This window comes from Apodemus sylvaticus (genome assembly GCF_947179515.1).
Source record: "Apodemus sylvaticus chromosome Y unlocalized genomic scaffold, mApoSyl1.1 SUPER_Y_unloc_2, whole genome shotgun sequence".
NCBI lineage: Eukaryota > Metazoa > Chordata > Mammalia > Rodentia > Muridae > Apodemus > Apodemus sylvaticus.
Window position 1 is genome coordinate 921341 of NW_026262996.1, and position 25381 is coordinate 946721.

The 25381-nt window shown below is 37.4% G+C and overlaps 1 protein-coding gene across 5 annotated transcripts in view; it reads right to left on the reverse strand.

Annotated features, from left to right (window-relative positions):
* The window catches only part of LOC127676063 (histone demethylase UTY), a 119537-nt gene extending 106286 nt beyond the window's left edge, over window positions 1-13251 (reverse strand). For 2 of the 5 annotated variants that reach the window (XM_052171985.1, XM_052171982.1), the window contains exons 1-3: window positions 12749-13244; window positions 12503-12566; window positions 5980-6088 (exon numbers count right to left, since the gene is read on the reverse strand). In XM_052171985.1, coding sequence (XP_052027945.1) covers window positions 5980-6088; window positions 12503-12566; window positions 12749-12891 — 316 coding nt within the window. In that variant the 5' untranslated portion in view covers window positions 12892-13244. Of the gene's footprint in view, window positions 1-5979; window positions 6089-12502; window positions 12567-12748 lie in introns of all 5 variants that reach the window. The other 3 variants (XM_052171983.1, XM_052171984.1, XM_052171987.1) reach the window with 3 other exon arrangements.
* Between the last annotated feature and the right edge of the window lie 12130 nt (window positions 13252-25381).

The window sequence follows — 25381 nt, forward strand, 5'->3', positions numbered from 1 at the left end:
ACCATGTCTGCCTGGACACTGCCATGCTTCCTTGATGATAATGGACTAAACATGAAAGCTAGCCTCAAATAAACATTTGTTATAGGAATTGCCTTGGTCATGGTGTCTCTTCACAGCAATGGAAACTCTAAGACACCTAAGAAATGAGAACAATCTAAACATTCTTCAAAGGAGAAATGGATAATGAAAATGTGGTACATATACACTCTGGAATAGTATTTAGCTTTAAAGAAGAATAAAATCATAAAATTTGCCAATAATGAATGGACCTGGGGGTACACTGAATGAGGCAACCCAGAATCTATCATATCTAGGAACAAATCTCAATATATGAATATATACCACAGAATAATCACAAACCAGAAAAAAAAGAAAAAAAAGAACAAGATAATGGAGGAGTGGGGTCAGGAGAGACTTGCAAGGGGAATATATGAGAAAGGAAATAAAAAACTGGAAAGCAATCTCCAACTGAAGTTGGGAGGGGATTAGAAAAAAGAAGAGTAAGGAGAAACAAAGCACAGCAAGGTTATTTGATAAAACCTCAAAGAATATTATTTTATATTTAACTAAAATTATACTCACTACTTATTTATCTTTATGCAGATACACACAGACAGCTGAAAATTATGTTACTTGGGCGGACAATACTTCCCACAAAACAACAGACTTTAAAAAGTCCCCAGTACCAGGCATAAAACAAAATGAAACAAAACAAAACAAAACAAACAAACAAAAACCCTCCTTTCAGGTTGTCTATCAGGGGACTCCAAGTGTCTCCCAGAACTATTTAATATATTGCTACTTCCCTTAGTTACCTTTCAGAAGTTTTTTGGGAAGCCACTGCAGCCTAAAGATCATCAGTTCCCTAAAAATTCACCAAGATTCCAGTACTAGACTGAGATTGATGAGAAATCTAATCTTATGGGTTGAGTTACCTGACTCCAAGCTCTGGCCCTTCTGTTGGAAGGCAACCATTTTGGACTACCTGGACCACAGCTATAAATAACTCCAATAAATCATCTTTTAATGTGTGTGTGTATACACATATATATCCATTCTGTAAATTCTGTTCATTAAAAAAAAAACAAACCTGATAAATATACCCCAATACAAACTGGACATATGATTTCAGTCTATTAGTCAAGCTTGGTGGCATACTTCTTTAATCCCAGCACTCAGAAATCAAGAGGCAAACTGGTGTACAGAGTTCTAGAACAGCCAGGAACACACAGAAAAACACTGTCTCCAAACAAACAAACAAACAAAAAACCCCAAGACTATCTAAAAAGGCTATATATACTAAGTAGTCTCACAAATATGGCTGCCTAAACAATACCTGGAAATGAACAACATCAAGAAATATGCTAAAATGGTAAGAGGAAAAGCTCAAAATCTGTGTCTGAAAAATAAAAAATATAGGGAAAGAATTAAAGTATACTTCAATGAAGGAGCTCCTAAAATATATGAAAGTTCTAGATTTGATCTTAGCAGTCTAAGAAAAAAGTAATAGACGAATGATTTTGCACAAATACACTAGTCAAATGTTCAGAGGACATCTTAAAATGATGCACTAAAAAGCTAATAAAAGGTCAGGTAGATGTGTTAGTCAATAAAGTGTTTCCCATGCAATCATGGAATCTGAGGATCATACATAGTATTTCTTTATTACTTTAAGCATATGTCAACATTGTTGTAGCTGTCAATTAAAACTACTCAAATGGACCTCAAAACAGCAGCAAAGTATATTTCTTGCTACCTTCCCCAAGGTTATGGGTTCCCGGATGAAAGACAGCCAGCCAGACAGCCAGACAGACAGCCAGACACACACACACACACACACACACACACACACACACACACACACACACACAGCCTTATATTTTAATATGCCTTCAATAGTTCAATGGCTGGGCCATTCCCAAACCTCCATGTGGCTAACACCTCTCCTCCAACAATCACATGACTTCAGTTTGTATTATAAATACATCCCTTTTCTACCCAGTCTGTATTTCTACCATCCTTGGCTAGTACTCATTCCTTATAGGTCTGTGCCATTTGTTAACTTGCCTGAATTAGGTTGAATCATAAAAATCTATATTTTATTGTGTTGCCCTAGATTCAGTTGGTAGGTAGTGGGCTCTACTGTTTGTTTTGTTTTTTTTTGTTTTTTTCTGAGACAGGGTCTCTCTGTATAGCACTGGCTCTCCTGGAACTCACTCTGTAGATCAGGCTGGCCTCAAATTCAGAAATCCGCCAATCTCTGCCTCCCAGAGTGCTGGGATAAAAGGCATGTGCCACCTGGTCTGCATGCTAGTTTTGTGTGTCAACCTGACACAGGCTGGAGTTATCACAGAGAAAGAAGCCTCCCTTGAAGAAATGCCTCCATGAGATCCATCTGTAAAGCATTTTCTCAAGTGGTGATTGATATATATATATATATATGCATGCTCAGCCCAGGGAGTGACCCTATTAGGAGGTGTGGCCCTGTTGGAGTAGTTATGTCACTGTGGGCGTGGGCTTAAGACCCTCCACCCTAGTTGCCTGGAAGTTAGTCTTCCACTAGAAGCCTTCAGATGAAGATGTAGAGATCTCAGCTCCTCCTGCACCATATCTGCCTGGATGCTGCCATGTTTCTGCATTGCTGACAATGGACTGAACCTCTGAGCCTGTAAACCAGACCCAATTGAATGCCTTTTTAAGAGTTGTCTTGGGGCCAGGTGGTGGTGGCGCACGCCTGTAATCCCAGCACTGTGGGAGGCAGAGGCGGGCAGATTTCTGAGTTCGAGGTCAGCCTGGTCTACAGAGTGAGTTTCAGGAGAGCCAGGGCTACACAGAGAAACCCTGTCTCGAAAAAAATCAAGTCCAAATAACCAAAAAAAAAAAAAAAAAAAAAAAAAAAAAAAAAAAGAGTTGCCTTGGTCATGATGTCTGTTATCAGCAGTAAAACCCTAACTGAGACAGTGATCAAGGGGGGAGGGCCCCTTGTGGGTGGTTCCACCTTTGGACTGGTGCTCTTGGGTTCTATAAGAGAGCAGGCTGAGCAAGCCAGGGGAAGCAAGCCAGTAAGAAACATCCCTCCATGGCCTCTGCATCAGCTCCTGCTTCCTGACCTGCTTGAGTTCCAGTCCTGACTTCCTTTGATGATGAACAGCTATGTGGAATAATCAGTATTATGTGTGTAAGATCAATGAACCCTTTCCTCCCCAACTTGCTTCTTGGTCATGATGTTTGTGCAGGAATAGAAACCCTGACTAAGACAGGGCCCCCTAGGACTGCTCTTCCTTGGCTCTTACATGATTGCTATACTATCTTTTGCAGCTGTCACACCTGGCAGCTATTCCTTTCCCAACATGACAGCTCTATCTTTCCTTTTCTCTCCCTTGCCTGGGAATCCTTTAAGTACCATCTCTGTATCCCTATTCAGTCATTTGCTGCCAGCAACTTTAACTGGGGGTAGGGACCCTCAATGTCTTATGTGTAGATTCTTATACAATTTGGGGAACCTAGTTAACATAATGACAATGTTAGACCAAATCTACAACAAAACATTATTGATAAAAACACAAAATTTGCTGGCACATTGAAAAATCTAGCTAGTATATACCTTTAATCACAGTGCAAGTTGTGAGTTTCAGGCCAGCATGGTCCTCATAGTAAGTTCCATGCCAAGAAAATCTATAAAGTATACCCTGTCTCAAAACAAACAAACAATAATAAAAATTTCCAATAAGATATTCTTCCTGAGCCAGGCCGTGGTGGCGCATGCCTATAATCCCAGAGGCAGAGGCAGGCAAATTTCTGAGTTCGAGGCCAGCCTGGTCTACAGAGTGAGTGGCAGGACAGTCAGGACTATACAGAAAGACCCTGTCTCAAAAAACAAAAACAAAAACAAAATCCAAAAAACCAACCAACCAAACAAACAAAAACAAACAAAAGAAAAAAACAAAGATATCCTTCCTGGGGTTGGAATGATAACTCAGTGGTTAAGAGCACTGACTGCTCTTTCAGAGATACTGAGTTCAATTCCCATCAACTGCATGGTACCTCAAAACCATGTGTATGTAGTGGGATCCAAAATCTGATGCCCTCTTCTGGTATGTCTGAAGACAGCAATAGTATACTTGTTTAAAAAAAAAAAAAAAAAGATCCTTCCCACCACCATCTGTAATAGGATCTAATCCCCTCTTCTGGTGTGTCTGAAGACAGCTACACTGTACTCAGATACACAAAAATAAATGTCCTTCTCAATAGAAAACTTCACAGTTATTAAAACCATCCTGTTATATTCAGACTCTCAATTTCAAATATTTTATTATGAGAAAATTATATTAACTTTATTCTCAAAATTTTACATTTTATAAAAAATTCTATCATTCCTTTTCTTCTAAAAGACTTATTTATTTCATGTATGTGAGTACACTGTGGCTTTCTTCAAACATACCCCAGAAGAGGGAATCAGATTGACATCAAACAAAGCATTCTTTGTCTACACTATTAGTGCTAAACTCTAACCTAGGAACTACTTACCATTAAAAAGTACAAAATTAAAACTCTTCTGAGCCAGGCAGTGGTGGCACATGCCTGTAATCCCAGCAAAGGGCTATACAGAGAGACCCTGTCTTGGAAAAACCAAATTCAAAAAACCAAAAAAAAAACAAAAACCAACAACAACAAAAACAACAACAACAACAACAAAAACCTCTTTGGAAATCTAATCATATGTTCCTACTCAATTTTGTTTTATGGGTGTTTCTATTTAATAGTATTTTATTTCATATATACTGTTAATTCATTACTATTAAGCCCTCATGGAAAACATTATCAATAATTCATGAAATGGGGCAGGCCTTTCATGTACTTGGGAGGCAGAGACAGGTAGATCTCAAGATTCAAGGACAGCCTGGTCTACAAATCAAGTCCAGGATGGCCAGGGCTCTCTTGCACAGAGAAATCCTGCCTTAAAAATACAAAATAAATAAATAAATAAATAATAAAATATGAAAATTTATATTTTTATATTTATAGTTTGTGAAATATTCTTTCTAAAAACCTTATCTTCTTTGCTGATACACTGTGCTCTACTTTCTGTTAGTAAGGACATTTAAATTGTAATTTTACATTGCATACAGATTTTACTTAGGTATTAAGCATGGAGCTCAGGCTCTCAAACATGCTCAGCAAGCTTTCCTACAACTCAGTACTATCCCCACTCCCCACTTGCAACCCTAAAACAAATAGTTTCACTGTCATCAACTATATGTTTCCTGTAAGTTTTTTTTTTTTTTTAACTAAGGAAATATTTCTATAGACAAAAATGAAGTCGTTTTAAGTTACTAAATGGTCTTTTTAAAACAGATTTACACTAAACAACTATCCCAAGATATCAGCCTCTAAAAAGGCTTAGAAATGACTTAGACATTTGCTTATTATATAATCCAACACAAAAGAAGCAATCTATGTGTATTTCTTTAGAGCAATCTAGCAACAGACATTTGTATTTCTGAGGCAGTGTCTTACTATGCAACCTGTACTACCTAGATTATGCTAGCTTCAAACTCAGAGATCCTCCTGCCCCAGCCTTCAGAGCACTAGGATAAAAAGTGTGTCTCAAGCTCTACAACTAGCCACTTAAACAGGCTTTTAAACACATTCTGACTAAAATGGAAACTATCAAAGAAAAATAAGAAACATGTATTATTCACACTTTTGTGAAACTAACCATATTTGTATATATAGACAAGGTATCAAAGTTGCTTTGTACCATATTAAAATTTAAAAGAACTTCGATTTCCACAAAGGCAAACAAAAAAGCAGTGTACATATAGGATTCTAAAGAGTTTTATTAAATTACCAACTAAGTATTTACATGTAGTTAAAATAAATTTCTGCATTTCTGTATTGTAAATAGCACGTACCTTTAATAACCGAAACCACTACAACTATATAAACAAACAAGACATTTTAAAAGAAAATAATTACCTTTTGAATAATCTTCCAGTAAAAGATTGAAGTGACCTAATTGACAAAAGAAATCTGATTCCACTTTTCCTTCAGCTTTTACTATTAAAGATTCATAGCAGTGAATTGCCTAAAAATGAAATACAAATATTTACAATTAAAACTACATTAGAATTACTCTATATTAAAATTAGTAAAACTCTACTCTATATTAAAATTAGTAAACTCTACCTCCAAGATTACATACAGCTTATGACTATGAACATCATAATTCATAAATATATTATCTATGTTTTTAAGACTTATTTATTTTATATATATGAGTACACTGTAGCTGTCTTCAGACACCTCAGAAGAGGGCCTCAGATCCCATTAGAGATGGCTGTGAGCCACCATGTAGTTGCTGGGAATTGAACTCAGGACCTCTGGAAGAGCATCCAGTACTCTTATCCACTGAGTCATCTCTCCAGCTCCCAAAATATTCTCTATTAAAGACAGGATTTTGCCACAGTATGAGTAAATCTCTATGACTAAGAACTCTAAAACTCTATGACTCTATCCTGGGAATATGAGGAGGCAGATATCTGTGAATTTGAAGCTAGACAGTATGAGTTCCAGGGAATCCAAGACTACATACTGAGACCCATCCTCAAAATGTAAACAAACAAATAACATAGAGATGATCTCACAGAGGGCTGCTATCCAAGATATATAAAGAAGTCAAGAAGATAGACTCCAGAGAACCAAATAGCCCTATTTAAATAAATGGGATACAGAGTTAAACTAAGATTTGTTTTATTTTGTTCTCTCTGTGTAGTCCTGGCTGTCCTGGAACTCAGGTTGAAGACCAGGCTGGCCTCAAACTCAGAAATCCACCTGCCTCTGTCTCCCAAGTGCTGTGATTACAGGCATGCGCCACCACCGCCCAGATTAAACTAAGAATTTTCACCTGAGAAATACTGAATGGCTGAGAAGCTCCTAAAGAAATGTTCAATATCCTTAGTCATTAGGGAAATGCAAATCAAAACAACCCTGAGATTTCACCTCACACTAGTGAGAATGGCTAAGGTTAAAAACTCAAGAATTGCCAAATGGGACCTCATAAAATTGCAACATTTCTGTAAGGCAAAGGATACTGTCAATAGTACAAAACAGCAACCAACAAACTGGGAAAAGATCTTCACCAACCCCACATCTGATAGAGGGCTAATATCCAATATATACAAAGAACTCAAGAAGTTAGACCCCAGAAACCCAAATAACCCTATTAAAAATGGGGTACAGAGTTAAACAAAGATTTTTTACCTGAAGAACTTCGGATGGCCAAGAAGCATCTTAAGAAGTGCTCAACATCATTAGTCATTAGGGAAATGCAGATCAAAACAACCCTGAGATTTCATCTTACACCAGTCAGAATGGCTAAGGTCAAAAATTCAGGAGACAGCAGGTGTTGGTGAGGATGTGGAGAAAGAGGAACACTCCTCCACTGCTGGTGGGATTGTAAGATGGTACAACCACTTTGGAAATCAGTCTGGCAGTTCCTCAGAAAACTGGACATGACACTTCCAGAGGACCCTGCTATACCTCTCCTGGGCATATACCCAAAGGATTCCCCGGCATGCAATAAAGACACATGCTCCATTATGTTCATTGCAGCCTTATTTATAACAGCGAGAAGCTGGAAAGAACCCAGATGACCCTCAAAGGAGGAATGGATACAGAAAATGTGGTATATTTACACAATGGAATACTACTCAGCAATTAGAAACAATGAATTCACAAAATGTTTAGACAAATGATTTGATCCGGAAAATATCATCCTAAGTGAGGTAACCCAGTCACAAAAGAATACACATGGAATGCAATCTCTGATAAGTGGATATTAATTAGCCCAGAAGCTCTGAATACCCAAGGCACAAATTGCATAACAAATGACTCCCATGAAGAAGTATGGAGAGGGTCCTGATCCTGGAAAGGATGGATCTAGCATGGGAGGGGAATATAAGGACAGAGAAAAAGGAGGGAGGTGATTGGAGAAGGGATGGAGAGAAGAAGGTTTATGGGACATATGGGGAGAGGAGGATCCGGGAAAGGGGAAATCATTTGGAATGTAAACAAAGAATCTAGAAAAAAAACAAAATAAACAAAATAAAATGAACAGAGTTAACTTAGTAGTTAAGAGCTTTGCCTGTTCTTACAGAAAAGCAGAGTTCAAGCAGGTGGTGCACACCTGTAATCCCAGCACTTTGGGAGGCAGAGGCAGGCGGATTTCTGAGTTCGAGGTCAGCCTGGTCTACAGAGTGAATTCCAGGACAGCCAGGGCTACACAGAAAAACCTTGTCTGGGGTGGGGCAGGGGGAGGAAACCAACAATAACAAAAAGAAAATCAGAGTTCAGGTCCCAGTACCCATATCAAGTGGTTTAGACTATCTAAAACTACAGCTCCAGGGGACTAAATACCTCTGACCTTCTCAGGCATCTGTACTCCATTGCACACGCTCACATAAAGACATATATACACACAGAGAGACATACCACATACACGTTTTAAAAAGAAACAAAAACTCTCAATAAAGTAACAAATGAGTGCATTACTAAATTTACACATGGCTAAATTGTTATTTTGGTCCTTATCACACAACAAAGGAACTAAAACATGTGCAAGATGAAATATATTAAATTCAGAATCCATATACTCATGTTAGTTTTTCTAAACATATGATAAATACAAATTGAGATGTATGCAAATTCAATTTTCAAATAACAGATTTTACAGAGTTTATCATAGTTTTTAAATTTTACTTTATTCCTAATGTAGCAATTAGGGACACAAAAAGACCTCAGCCAGGAAGCCAGATAAGCTACATAATAAAAACAAAATAATCTCTCCCTCCCAACCTGACTGTAGTAGTTTGAATGAGAATAGTCCCATCCTCATCGTGTCCCCTCCCCCATTGTATGAAGGTGTTTCTCCATCCACCTCCACTCCTGACACCCCGCCCTAAATTTCCCTACACTGGGAATCACATCGAGCCTTCACGGGACCAAGGACCACCCCTCCCATTGATGCCCAACCAGACAGTCCTCTGCTGCATATGCAGCTGGAGCCACGTGTACTCCTTGGTTGGTGGCTTTTGCAGGTGTGACAATATACATTAAAGAAGGTTCCAGGCATCTTTTGTGGTTTCTAGGGCTAATAATGTTCAAGTATTAATTAATTAATTACTTGCCTATTTATGCAAACTCATGATATAATTTTATCCGAAACTATTTCAGCATTTAAGTACCACAAATTTCAATTGCTTAATACCTACTCCTTTTCTCATATTTCAAATACATTCCAATACTACCTACTGAATATACACAAATACACAGGAAAAACAAAAGAGAATGGAATAAAAAATAAAAGCAGGCATCACACTTATTAATAATCATACCCTGACTAATTGGAGCCTGACACTAAAATAACTTGCAATGTCTTTACAATCATTTTAGAACCTACCTAATTATGCCTTGTACCAAATGCCAATCAAGAAAGACAATTATTATGTAAATCCATTACTTAACAAAATAGCAAAGCCGCAGAGGCAGGCAGATTTCTGAGTTCGAGGCCAGCCTGGTCTACAGAGTGAGTTCCAGGACAGCCAGGGCTACACAAAGAGACCCTGTTTTGAAAAAAACAAAATAAATAAATAAATAAGTAAAAGAAAAGAAAGGAAAAGAAAAGAAAAGAAAAGAAAAGGAAAGGAAAGGAAAGGAAAGGAAAGGAAAGAAAAGGAAAGAAAAGGAAAGAAAAAAAAGAAAAAGCTACTAAATGAAAACAGAGGGTTAGAGAAATGGCTCAGTGATTAAGAACACTGACTGCTGTTTCAGAAGTCCTGAGTTCAATTCCTATCAACCACATGGTAGCTCACAGCCATCTGTATATAATAGCATCTGATACCCAATGCCCTCTTCTGGTACTCACATACACTAAATAAATAAATAAATCTTAAACAACAACAATAACAAAAAAGAAAGAGGTGTGGCCTACTTGGAAGAAGTGGAGGAGCTTAAATAATAATAAAAAAAAAAACAAATAAAAAAAAAAATAGGTCCAGATAATTGGCTGCTATTATAATACTAAGATGCATTGCAAGAAAGAGGCACAAATAATGCCTCTTCTTTAATAAACAAACCATTTTATTTAAATATAAGCTAAAATAGCAAAGTTCCTGTCTCATTATTCAAGCAGAAAGATTACTTCAAGTAATCTAGCAGGTTACCCTGGTCTACAGTTTTCTAACCCATATGAACCTAGCAATGAGATTATTTTAAAAATAAGATTTAGGAAATAAAAAGATGCATGAGCAGTTATGGGTACTTAACTACTCTTTTAGTACCTGACTTTTCAGAAATCACATGGAACTTAAATTACAGTTCCATGGAATCTGATGTTCTATGTTGGTACTATGAACACAACATGGTACACAAATAAACATCTTGATTAAAACAGCCATACAAATAAAACAATAATAATAGAAATACAATTTAGACTTGAAGTGGTGACACACAACTTTCTTTTCCTGTACTCTAAAGGCAGAAGAAAGTTTTGAGTTCCAGGCCAGTCTACAGTTTACAATAGATACAAAGTGAGACTCTGACCCAAAATAATAACGATAATAATAATTTAGGGATACTGATAATATTAATAATAATTATTATACTTATGAGTATATATTATGATTTTATATTATAATTGTTATTATTTATTACTATTATAATTTAGGGCCACTTGGATAGGTCAGGAAGTAAAAGCACTTGCCACAGGTCTGACTCAAAAAGCTTCTTTTTCAACCCTCTGGATCCTACCATTATAATAAAGTGTCATTTTATCACCTGAAAATGCTTAATTGCATATTTTAAAAACTGTCATATGACTCTTTTGTTTCTTTGTTTTTGAAATTTTTCTTTGTTGCCCTGGCTATCCTGAAATTTGCTCTGTACACTAGGCTGGTCTCAAACTCACAAAGATTCATTTGCCTCTGTTCCCCAAGTGCTGGGATTAAAGGTTAGGCTTAAAAACAAACTGTCCTTTTTTGAAACAGGTTTTTCTTGCTGTTGGTCTCAAACTCATAAGAGACTTAACTGCTTCTGCCTAGTGCTGGAAAAAAGAGGAGTATACCACCATTCATCAATTACCCTTTGTATACTTTAGTTCTTAGTAATTGGTCATTTTAAATTATAATACATTTTAAGTAAGTGAAAAACATTTCAATAACAGAGTTTTGCTCATGTCTGAAATCTCAATACTTGGAGGCTGAGGGATGGATACTTCTGCAAATTTGAAGCTACTCTGGGCAACAAAATACCTGTTATTTCAATATTTGAAAACAATTCACTAACATTTAAGTTTATATTACAAAGTACCTGAAAATATATGCTACTTAAGTAAATGAAAGCACTCTTCAAGAGTACACTGGTTTGGTTCCAAAAGCCCACATAGTAGTTCACAACCTTCACTAATTACAGTTCTATATGTCTGTCCTTAGCAGTCAATAAACTGAAAGTTCAAGGAAGTGGCTTAGCTAATAAAAGGACTTGCTGCCAGGCCTGATATGGTGGAAGAACAAAACTGACTTCCACAATTTGTCCAATAACTACCAGACATGAATATATATAATATTATTAAATTTAAAAGAAGCCAATTTTAGCAGAGGAAATGTGAGTTTAAGGACAATCAGAATAGCATATAATTAAGACCATGTATAATGGTTACAAGTATGTATGCCACAGATCTGTGCTTTTATGCAATGCTTTACAAGTATGTAGATATAATAAAAGTGTTACATTTAAAAATCTTTTTTAAATGCTGAAAATTGGCTCAAAAGATATTGATAATCTCCTTTTAAGTAATGGGGAATAATTTTCACTAAGCTGTAGTAGGTATGTTTAATATTTTCTTGCTAAAATTGCCCTGTTTGTTCTCTAAAACTGTTTCATTTCTTCTCCCTGTATTTCTTGCCATCTTGATTGAACCATCAGCCATTAAGTAAATGAGAGTGCCAACTTTCAGGTAGGAAATGCTGTGTGTTTTTTCAGTGTGTGGAAACCAAACTGCAAGGAAGAAAAAGGTTTAAATAACCAAATGGTATCACAGTATTGTTTCTGCATATTATTACTATAGTATTGTAAAAAAAAAAAATTCTTTGTAAATGTGCAAACTATCTGAAGTTATCTATAAATTTTGCCTCATGAGAAAATAATAAAACGTGTGCATATCATAAGAAACTGCAACAAGTCACAGTTTTTTATAACTTGAGATGAGAAAGTGGGAATACCGTTGACTTCACAAAAACTACAAAATAAGAAATGTTGTGGGCTGCATGCTGAGGCATAGTCTCAGACTTCCAAGAGAGGAGAAACCGGGAAGGGAAAAAAAAGGTTTCAAAGACACCTAAAAGGTATAACGAGCGGTTTCATCATAGGTCGAGGTTTCAGACTTGGGATACTGAAAAGCTTAGGAGAAAAATATACGCAGTTATGTCCCTATATTGTTGCTGACCTTATTCAAGAGAGTCTTCATCTTGGCGCCATCTTTGCATCGGTTCAAGAATCCGAAGAAGCTACTGTGGAAGAAATACATGGTTCTTGTTAATGATCACCGAAAGACATCCGTAACAACCTCTCAAAGGTTTGGTAACAGTGGTAAGCGACAGCGAGTCGTAACCGCAACCAACATGCAGCAGGGTCTCTTGGAGAGTCTCTTGAACCCAGAGAAAGGCAACCTCTCAGTATTAGCATTACGTACCTATCTAATCCTGAAAGCGCCTTCTTCTCTTCGACTGTGAGACTGAAGGATCCCTCTTCGCCCTCCCGTCTAGGTTTTTCCGCCGCCATCTTCTCTTCCTCATTACCTAGGACCGCAGTACCGAAACGCAATCCATATTTCATGGAAAGAGAAAAAAAGATGCCCAAGTTCCACGTCTACGCTCATCCACCACTACTAGTACCGACTTCTTTTAAACTGTTAGCTCCAATCGTTGCTTGAAACTAGCACGGCAACTTTACGACAGCAACTGTGGGCCAAGATAAGCCCCTGGCAAACGAGAAAGCGGCAGACGCTAGCCGGTCACATTACCACGCAAGCGGTAAATGCAAGTAGCAGGCATTGTTGCAGAACATAAGCAAAATTCTTAGAATACCAAACTTCGTTACCATCTGAATAAAGTTGTTATAATACCAACAGTGTGAACCGCACGCCGAGCTCGTAACCTCTCTCTAAAGCCAGGCTTTCCAATGGAAACAACCGTTTTATCTCACGTGACTTCTGTTCGCTTGCGTCATCACCAGTGCAGCTAAACTTGCTAGTTCGCTAGTTGGTGATGTCACCTTATGAGCTCTACCGAGCATAGTGAAATTAGTTTTACGTATGCCTGATAACTCTTTGTTATACGACACTAAACATCGAGACCTTTTTATTTAATTGCTATACTAGTCTCAAAATGAACAAAGACCATTTGAAAAAAAAACAAAAACAAAATGAACTAAGAAAAATGCATCAAGTATCTTTTCCAAGAGCACATTTAACTCAGACACCTTTTTTTAAAACATTCCCTATGCACTACACAACATGCTCTGTGCACTTCCCAGAAAGGATGTTCCGTAACTGTAATTCTACCACACTTTAAAATCAAAATCCTAAACCAATAACTCACACATTGAAAAAGCAAAATGTATTCAGACACAATTGAACTGTTCCTCATTAAGCAACGACATCGTGGTTTGTCACTACCATACTTGAACTCATGAACTATGCATCAACTCAACCACATCAAACCAAAAACTTTACAAAAGTCGTGTTACGTTGACCGTACATAACAGATCATTGTCAATGAAGACTCCCTCACAAACGTTATGCCTTACAAAAAACAAAAAAAATCCCTTTGCATTTTGAAGATGCAACAACCATTTGAAAATAATACCATTTTTTTGCACTTTTTGGTGGTAACTAAAATTTTTAAATATGACCCAATACTTTGCCATATTTCTCAAGATGGCCATTCATTGATATGTAATACAAAAATAATAAATACAAAAGCACTCAGAAGTTTTGACTTATTTTTTGTTAGTATATTGGTTTGGTTTCCTTTTATTGCATTTGGTTGTTGTTCTTTGTTGTTTTTAATTTTTGACATACCATATTTTGTAAATCTAAGATGATCTTCAACATGAATTATATTGATGAATGACTATCTAACACTACCCAAGCCCCTTTCAATTAAATTCTTGAAAGACCCCCAAAACCAGGCCCACAAAATATGTCCAAGTTGCTTCAAAAGTTTCCATAATGGAATGCTGAAAAGCAACTAAAACAGTCAGCCAAGAGGTTTTAGAAACAATTAGAACTATTCCCACCTCCTACCTCGTCCCCCACCACCTGTACCCAATTTAACTTGTAAACCAGTTTCTAGGCCTCCAGAAAGTACACTTCAAAAATTGATTCACAGACCCAATGCTACTTTACTCTAAGGTACTAACTGCATGGTTTGGAGTTGCCAGTTTTTCAGAACAATAAAAATCACCTCTGGGGCTGGAGAGATGGCTCAGCAGTGAGGAGCCCTTGCTGCAATTCCAGATGTCCTGAGTTCAAATCCCAGCAACCACATGGTGGCTCACAGCCATCTGTAATGGGATCTGATTCCCTCTTCTGGGGTGTCTGAAGACAGCTACAGTGTACTTACACATAATAATAAATCTTTGGGCTGGAGCAAGTGGGGCCAGAGAGAGAAGAAAAAATATCTGAAGACAGCTACAGTATACTTACGTATAATTCATAAATCTTTAAAAAAGATCAGCTCTGGGCCTTCTTTAAAATTAATATGTAATCCACACTTGCCAAAGGACAGCTAACTTTGCAAAACACTGGAGGTTGTGGTTTTGCTTAAAAAGCAAGGTTTGTTGCCCCAACTGCACAGGATGTGCTTGATTACAGATAAGTGGAAGATATGCAGACAGGAAATAAGTGAGCATCTATGCTTGCCTCTGATTGAACAAAAGTGGAAAGCTCATAAAATTGTAGGGGTTTCTTTTCATGATCATCTGACTGATTTAAATTCAGGACCATTTCTCTTGGGATCTTGATGTGAATGTAGTCAGTGTCAAACTTCTTGCCAGTATTAAATAAAGTGTCCTTTAATTCAGTATTGTGGAATGGGTCTTTGATATGTCATATATAGGCAGGTTGATTGGGAAGCTGCCCTTGGACAAGTTCAATAACTGAGACCACAGAAGTCACCATGGAAGAGAATGGAAGGTGGGGGGGAAAAAGAGAAAACTCATGTACATGGAGCAGGAGGGAGAGATAACAGATAGAGATGAGGTAAGAAGGAAGAAAAAGAAGGGGCAAGAGGAGAAAAAGGAGGAATAAGAGGAGGAGGAGGCTGTGGCCAAATGTTAGGATTATATAGGGAAGGGCTTCTGGGGGATCAGTAGCCCAGGTCCTGATCTGGAAAGTTCAGGGTCAGGGATAGGGTATGCCAGGTTGCAACTAAAAGATGCTAGAGGTCTGCTTTGATTTGTAAAATATGCATCATAGTCCTTTGTATGGGGTCCAAAACCAAACAATCTTTCTCTACAAAATTCTCAGGTTTTAACAGTTCTGAAGTACTAGTAGTCCATCTTTTCATTTTCCTCTGCTGATATTTCTTCCACTCTTGTGTCTACTGAATTCTGGACTTGACAAATATTGGCCACAAAGGTATTGTAAGACTCTGGGAACCTTAACTCACCAGAGAGACCCCCTGAGTGAACAACAGTGTAAACAGGAATTGATGCAAAAAGCAAGAGGATTCTTTTTGTTTGTTTGTTTTTTTTTTTTTGTTTTGTTTTTTTTTTTGTTTTTTTTTGTGAGACAGGACAGGGTTTCTCTGCACAGCCCTGGCTGTCCTGGAACTCACTTTGTAGACCAGGCTGGCCTCAAACTCAGAAATCCACCTGCCTCTGCCTCCCAAGTGCTGGCATTACAGGCGTGTGCACCACCGCCTGGCTAAAAAGTTTTTGTTTGTTTGTTTGTTTGTTTGTTTTTGGATTTGTTTTTTTTTGTTTTTTTGTTTTTTGTTTTTTTTTTGAGACAGGGTTTCTCTGTGTAGCCCTGGCTGTCCTGGAACTCACTCAGTAGACCAGGCTGGCCTTGAACTCAGAAATCCACCTGCCTCTGCCTCCCAGAGTGCTGGGATTAAAGGCGTGCACCACCACCACCCTGTTTTATCATGCTTGGGTCACCCTGCACAAGGGAGGTCTCTGGGCCTTTCCTAGCTGCAGGGACCTCCCTGTGGTCTGAGGAATGTAATTTACCCTCTCCCTTCTGGGAGGGCCAAGTGTTTCATGACCTTTCCAAAGTTCCCAAGTTAACCCTTTCAGTATAATGGTGAATCCATTAAATTGCAGAACTCAGTATGTAAAGTCAGACAGATAACTGTTAAATGCCAACTTACTCTACATAGGGAGATCCTATCTTACAACAAACAAAAAAGGTATTTGATAATAAAAATCCTTCTAAATTAGACTTTGGGGGTTTGAGGGCATTTCTCTATTAAAGATTAAAACTCTGCCATATTCCCTCAATCTTCATTTTGTAGTTTATAAACTTAACTTGATCTATTGTTTCTTGCCCTGAAAAAAACAATTTGTTATACTTTTTCACTGAGACTTTTGGACTTGACAATTTATTGCAAATATTGTAAATGTTGCAAATGTGCGGGTTCCTTGTTTTTCCCATATAAAAATTGGTTTGGAAGACTGCCTGAAGTTTTGAATCCCAACTTTAGTGTTGGAGTATGGGTTAACAGTGTCAGAATGTGTGTTCAATAAACCATTGATACATCACTGAGATGGGTATCTGAGGGGTTCTATGACTATTACTGGACCCTAATAATCTCAATCACAGAGTATGTTAAATATGATCAGATTGTAGGTAAAAATCCCTAACACTGACATACATTGCTTACTTTAAAAAAATCTAGATTATCATCTAGGTGTTATACATATCTTTAAGTCTAGCACTTAGGAGACAAAGGTAGAAATACACATGTGATTTCAAATAGATTTCAAGGAGGTCTACAAATATAAATAAAAATCTGCCCCTCACATTTTTTTTTCCTTCAGGAATCCAGATTCATGATGATACTCTAAGAAACACTGAACTTGCTGGGCAGTGGTGGCGCATGCCTGTAATCCCAGCACTCTGGGAGGCAGAGGCAGGCAGATTTCTGAGTTCCAGGCCAGCCTGGTCTACAGAGTGAGTTCCAGGACAGCCAGGGCTACACAGAGAAACCCTGTCTTGGGAAAACAAAACAAAACAAAACAAAACAAAACAAAACAAAAACCAAATCCAAAAATGGAAAAAACAACCAACCAAACAAAAGAAACGATGAACTTTTATATCAAACTTCTGTTTATGATAAAAATTCAAATAATTTTATCTGGCTCACCTACTAAGACTTTTATGCACGTGTTCAATCTAGTCTGCTTAAAGAAGTCTTTGCTTACACAAACTGCATACTATATTCTCAGAATTAATGTTCATTAAGTGACTTCTGATTTCCTGAATTTCTTTTTTCATTTTTTATTTTATTAGATATTTGCTTTATTTACATATCAAATAGTGTCCCTTTTCCTTGTTGCCCCTCTGAAAACCCTGTCCAAACTCCCTTCCCACTGCTTAACAAACCAACGCTGCCCCCTCTACCCCCCACTTTCCTGTTCTGGTATTCCTCTGTACTGGGACATCGAGCCTTCACAGGACTAAGGGTCTCTCCTCCCATTGATGTCTGACAAGGCCGTCTTCTGCTACATATGCAGCTGGAGCCATGGGTCCCTCCATGTGTACTCTTTGGTTGGTGGTTTAGTCCCTGGGAGCTCTGGGAGTACTGGGTTTTTCATATTGTTGTTCCTCCTATAGGGCTGCAAACCTCTTCAGCTCCTGGGGACCTTTCTCTAGCTCCTCCAGTGGGGACACTGTGCTTAGTGTAATGGCTGGCTGTGAGCCATGGGTATTTTGATCCACTTTCCAATAAGGATCAAAGTATCCACACTTTGGTATTTCTTCTTCTTAAGCTTCATTGTGGTCTGTGAGTTGTATCGGGTATTCGGAGCTTCTGGGCTAATTAATATCCACATATCAGTGAATGCATTCCACGTGTGTTCTTTTGTGATTGGGTTTCTCACACAGGATGATATTTTCTGGTTCCAACCATTTGCCTAGGAATTTCATGAATTCATTGTTTCTAATGGCTGAATAGTACTCCATTGTGTAGATATACCACATTTTTGCATCTACTCTTCTGTTGAGGGATACCTGGGTTCTTTCCAGCTTCTGGCAATTATAAATAGGGCTGCTATGAACATAGTAGAACATGTATCCTTATTACATGGTGGGGAATCCTCTGGGTATATGCCCAGGAGTGGTATAGCAGGATCTTGGAAGTGAGGTGCCCAGTTTTTGGAGGAACCGCAGTTTTCGGAGGAACCGCCAGACTGATTTCCAGAGTGGTTGCACCATCTTGCAATCCCACCAGCAGTGGAGGAGTGTTCCTCTTTCTCCACATCCTCGCCAACACCTGCTGTCTCCTGAGTTTTTGAACTTAGCCATTCTGACTGCTGTGAGGTGAAATCTCAGGGTTGTTTTGATATCCATTTCCCTAATGATTAATGATGTTGAGCACTTCTTAAGGTGCCTCTCGGCCATCCGAATTTCTTCAGGTGGAAATTCTTTGTTTAACTCTGTACCCCATTTTTAATAGGGTTATTACTGTTCAGCTATTGGAAAGTCCTTAGCTTCCTTACAGCCTAGGACCTTGAAATTTGTTTTTCCCTAAGATTAAATGGAGTCTGAAAATGAAAGGATAGTACTTAGGATAAATCCCTCTAGCTGAACAGTTTCTGTTATAATCAGACATCTCAGAGACAAGTTCTCCATTTTTCTGAACCCTGAGCACTTGCTTTGTGCTTCCATCCTATAAAACTTTGTACAATCTCATGCTCGGTTTGTGGTTCAGAACTGAAACTGGCCATCTCCCTGAATGCTCAGAAAACAAAGCATTTTTATAGAATAGGATTTATAGAATTTTAAGTTCTGTTAAGAATTCTACTGCTTGGTCTACAGTGTGAGTTCCAGGACAGCCAGGCCTACATAGAGAAACCATGTCTCAAAAAACCAAATAAAACAAACAAACAAACAAACAAACAAACAAAAAGAATTCTGTTAAGTTCTAGGGTAGCCTGATCTAATATTGAATTCCAGGCAAGACAGAACTACATACTGAGACCCTATCTCAAGAGGGTGAAAAAAAAATTAATAATGAGAATGAGAAGAAGAGGAAGAGGAGGAAGCAGAGGAGGAGGAAGAGAAGGAGAATTTTGCAAGTTTTTGATCTTTAGGCTATTTATTTGACTTTTTCACTTTTGTAAGCTTTTCAAACTCCTAAGTGTCCTCTTCCTTCCTGAAGGGAAATGTTTCAATTTGGAAGAATATAATAAGAAGGCTAGGTTGATTCCATGACAGACTTCAAATTGGCAATTACGGAGACTAGACCTAATGAAGGGGTTTAAAAAGAGAGGATGGGGGTTAACGGAGGTGTAGCACAGTAGTGTGGAGGAAGGGGGTATCCAGGCAGGCCCATTCCCCAACACCCCTGAGGGACCACACACACACACACACTGGCATGGTATAGAATAGAGTTTGCTCAGGGTAGAGATTGGGAGTTAGTGGTAGAGAAGGGCAGAGAGAGAGAGAGAGAGAGAGAGAGAGAGAGAGAGAGAGAGAGAGAGAGAGAGAGAGAGAGAGAGAGAGAAGTGCAGGCTGGTCATGACCTTGTGGAGAGAGGGGGAGGGGAGGGGAGCCCAAGGAGCAGAGAAGTGAGAGTGGGATGGAAGAGAGCAAAGAACACAAGGAACACAATTATGGAGGCTTATAAATACTTGTAACGGCAGTGTCAAAGATCTCATATCCTCAAATGGGTGCTGTGACACCCATACATGTGGCATACACACACACAGGCCAACACAAAAATGTAAATACAGCAAAGATCACACTATGACTTAATAAACAAAGCCAACTTGATTTTATGTCTTAATCTTTTGAATCCTTAGTCAGAATTTCCTTAGCTATCCCTGCAAGTTGAAGTATCCTTTTCAGCTTTCCCCATAGCAGTTTTAGGGTAGTACATCTTGTTTTTATGTCTTAACCCACTATCCATTTTGTAAGAGATGGGCGAAGAGGTCATTGCCTCCAGGTAAGATCTCACTATTATACTAGGAACTTTAAACAGAAGAAAAGGTTCAAGATATAGTCATAAAAATATTTGGGTTAAAAACTGAATTGTTCATCAAAGCAAAGCAACATAGGCAAAGGACATAACCATACAAACTAGTCTGACAGGATGTGATTTGGAAAAACAAAATTGCTACCAGCAGTTGTAGAAAAAGTCTGATATAGACATCATAAAAAGAACATTAAATATTGACTGAGCAATGATCAAAGTTTCATATAAAGTTGCCCAACAACCGTAATGTTATTCTCAAAGGAAGTAATAAAAATAACCAATAAATATGTAAAAAGATGTTCAATGATTCTTTGTACTTAAACACTGAAATAAAAGTAAAAGTATTTTAGATTAAATTATTTAAAGTATTTCACATTAAATCTATTAAAGCAATATGTGTATCATAAACTCACAGAAGTCTCATAAATGGGTATAATTGTTTGGAAATAATTGTTTCTCCCTCCAAAACCAAAATAACTTCACAGCTCTTTGAAAATACAGTACAAGTTAATTTCAAGCTTACTCATAATGAAGTAATAAAATTGAAAGAGAAAATAGAAGGCTATATTGAAAGAGGCAGGGGGAAAAGAGGAATGCGGAAATGTTATGATCTCTAAATAAAACAAATATTTAAAAAGTTTTTCAAGGAAGTGTCCAGTTTACCAGATATTACAGAATAATCAGGTCATTAATAAGAATCATCTTTATTAACCAATTTTTCCTTCACTCTGGCCAAACATTTTACATAAACCTCCCACCGAACCAAACTTAAATGTTTTAGTATTTTACTAGGTATTTCATAGCATCATGTTGGAAAAACAAGGCAGAAGATCCATCTCCATTTTAAGTATGTATACATGATGTGAATGATCACAACTGAGATTGTTAAAAGCATGCAGTGAGACCAATAGCAAGTCCACCCTTTCATTCAGACAAACTAACACCAAAGACCCACACTCATTGGTGATATTCATCATTCTAAAAGTTCCAAATCATCTCCAAATATTACTATATTTCTATGATCTGTGAGTGCAATTTTCAAACACATGATCATATCAGAGACATTAAACACAAAAATGTGCTTCTGGTCTACATTAGCTTGTGACCATCTCATGAAGCCAAATTAATTCAGTTCCATTTTAGGTGCTCATGCAAACTTTACATAATTCAAATAGTTCTCAAAATTCTCAAATTACCTCAGAGATGCAAGACAAACACAATATTCAGGTCCTGTAAAATAAAAAACCAATTATGTACCCTACAAAGTACGTGTATCTTTAGTAGGATAATCTTGTCATATAACTATTAGGATGGGCAAATGAGAGTAATAATGGTATTTTCTTTTGTTTTGAATGTTTATTTTTTGTTGTTTTGTTTCTTGATGATGTTGTATTTGCTTTTTTGAAAAGCATATTCTTTTATGGAAAGAAGTAAAAGCATTTTATGATAAAATTGAAGATTTACATGGAAAATATTTCTGATAAAATAGAAGAGACACAGAAAAATACATTAAAGTTGACACTTTTCATGGAAATTTAAAGAATAAAAGTGGTAGAAATAAAAAACATTGAAAAATTAATTGAAAAGGAAGTAGAAACATTTTATGATATAATCGAAGATTTATATGGAAAAATTTCTGATTAAATTGTCGAAAAATGTATAGAAACATGTTAAAATTGAAGATTATCATGGAAAATTTTATATAGATACAATAATGGTAGGCATAAGGCATTCATAATTTATTGAAAGTGGAATTATAAGCTGATAAATTTGAAGGTCTGATAAATTTGAAGATTTACATGGAAAATATTTCTGATAAAATTGAAGAAATATATAGAAAAACATGGGTCTCCACCTCTGGATCTGGAACAGCCTGAGCGCAACAGCCTAGGCTAGAGCACGCAGTCTCCAGGCAGTGCAGGAGGTCAGTTGTGCACCCAGAGACCAGCTGGGAAGAGGCAGCTTGCACTGGTGAAGCCAACATTGACAACAAGACCAACTAACACCAGTGAGAACTAGATGGCAAAAGGCAAACGCAGAAACCTTACTAAAAGAAATCAAGGCAATATAGCAGCAGCTGAACCCAATTCTCCATTAACAGCATGTCCTGGATACCCGATCACACCAGAAAAGATTTGGATTTAAAATCACTGGTCATGATGCTGTTGTACAGGAACACATGAAGGACATAAATAAATCTCTTAAAGAAATTCAGGAAAAAAATGGAACAAAAGTTAGAAGTCCTTACAAGGGAAACACAAAATTAATTGAAAGAAATGCAGGAGAATTCAGAAGCCAATAAGGAGGAAACGCAAAAATCACTTAAAGAAATACAGGAGAACTTTGGTCAACAGGCTGAGGTCATGAAAGAGGAAACACAAAAATCTCTTAAAGAATTACAGGAAAGCACAAACAAGCAAGTGAAGGAGCTAAGCAAAACCATCCGGAATCTAATCATCCAGAAGTAGAAACAACTAAGAAATCTCAAAGGGAGACAACTTTGGAGATAGAAAACCTTGGGAAGAAATCAGGGGTCATAGATGCAAATATCAATAATAGAATACAAGAGATAGAAGAAAGAATCGCAGATGCTGAAGATTCCATAGAAACCATGGACTCAACAGTTAAAGAAAATGCAAAATCCAAAAAGCTTGTATCCCAGAACATCCATGAAATCCAGGACACAATGAGAAGACCAAACCTAAGGATTATAGGCATTGATGAGAGTAAAGATTTACAACTTAAAGGGCCAGTGAATATCTTCAACAAAATTATGGAAGAAAACTTTCCTATCCTAAAGAGAGAGATGCTCATGAATATACAAGAAGCCTACAGAACTCCAAACAGACTGCACCAGAACAGAAATACTTCCCGTCACATAATAATCAAAACACCAAATGTTCTAAACAAAGAAAGAATACTTAGGGCAGTAAGAGTAAAAGGGCAAGTAACATATAAAGGAAGACCTATCAGAATCACAGCAGACTTTTCACCGGAGACTATGAAGGCTAGAAGATCCTGGGCAGATCTCATGCAGACTCTAAGAGAACACAAATTCCAGCCAATACTACTATATACAGAAAAACTCTCAATCACCATAGATGGAGAAACCAAGATATTCCATGACAAAACCAAGTTTACCCAATATCTATCCACAAACCCAAACCTACAAAGGATAATAGGAGGAAAACACCAATACAAGGAGGGAAACTTCACCTTGGAAAAAGCAAGATAGTAACCTTTCATCAAACCCAAAAGAAGTTAACCAATCAAATTTAAAAAATAACATAAAAAATGACAGGAAGTAATAATCACTATTCCTTCTTATTTTTTAACATCAATGTACTCAATGCCCCAATAAAAAGACATAGACTAACTGACTGGATACGTAAACAGGACCCTACATTTTGCTGCATAAGGAAACACACCTCTGGGTCAAAGACAAAAACCACCTTAGAGTAAAAGGCTGGAAGACAATTTTACAAGCAAATGGTCTCAAGAAACGAGCCGGAGTAGCCTTTCTAATATCAGATAAAATTGACTTTCAACCTAAAGTCATCAAAAGAGACACTGAGGGACACTTCTTGCTGGTCAAAGGAAAAATCCACCAAGAAGAACTTTCAATTCTGAACATCTATGCTCCAAATGCAAGGGCACCCTCATTCATAAAAGAAACTTCACTAAAGCTCAAAGAACACATTGCACGTAACACAATAATTGTGGGTGACTTCAACACTGCACTTTCCTCAATGGACCAATCAGGAAAACAAACTGAACAGGGTCACAGTAAAACTAATTGAAGCTTTAGACCAATTAGATTTAACATATATATATCATTTTATCCTAAAGCAACAGAATATACCTTTTTCTCAGCACCTCAGGGTACCTTCTTCAAAATCGATCATATAATTGGTCACAAGACAGACCTCAACAAATATAAAAAGATCGAAATAATCCCATGCCTCCTATCAGATCACTATGGAATAAGAGTGGTCTTCAATAGCAACAAAAACAACAGAAAGCCCACATACATATGGAGGCTGAATAATATTCAAATCAATGATACCTTGGTCAAGGAAGAAATAAAGAAAGAAATCAAAGACTTTTTAGAATTTAATGAAAATGAAGGCACAACATACCCAACTCTATGGGAAACAATGAAAGCAGTGATAAGAAGAAAACTCATAGCCCTGAGTGCCTCCAAAAAGAAAATGGAGAGAGCATACACTAGCAGCTTAACGAATGACACACCTGAAAGCCCTGGAACAAAAAGAAGCTATTTCACCTAGGAGGAGTAGAAGGCAGGAAATCATCAAACTCAGGGCTGAAATCAATCAAATAGAAACAAAAAGAACCATACAAAGAATCAACAAAACCAGGAGCTGGTTCTTTGAGAAAATCAACAAGATAGATAAACCCTTAGCCACAATGACCAAAGGCCACAGAGACAGTATCCAGATTAACAAACTTAGAAATGAAAAGGGCAATATTACAACGGAAACTGAGGAAATTAAAAAATCACCAGATCCTACTACAAAAGCCTATTCTCAACACAACTGGAGAATCTGGAGGAAATGGACAGTTTCCTAGACAGATATCAGACACCAAAATTAAATCAGGACCAAATAGATCAGCTAAACAGTCCCATAACCCCTAAAGGAATAGAAGGGGTCATAGAAAGCTTTCCAACCAAAGGAATCACAGGACCAGATGGCTTCAGTGCAGAATTCTATCAGACCTTCATAGAAGACCTAACACCAATACTCTTCTTACTATTCCACAAAATAGAAACAGAAGGAACACTACCGAACTCATTCTATGAAGCCACAATTATACTGATACCAAAACCACACAAAGATCCAACAAAGAAAGAGAACTTCAGGCCAATTTCCTTATGAATATTGATGCAAAAATACTTAATAAAATTCTTGCCAACCGAATCCAAGAACACATAAAAATTATCATCCACCATATCAAGTAGGCTTTATCCCAGTGATGCAGGGTTGGTTCAATATACGGAAATCCATCATTGTAATCCACTACATAAACTCAAAGAAAAAAACCACATGGTCATTTTATTGGATGCTGAAAAAGCATTTGACAAAATTCAGCATCCTTTC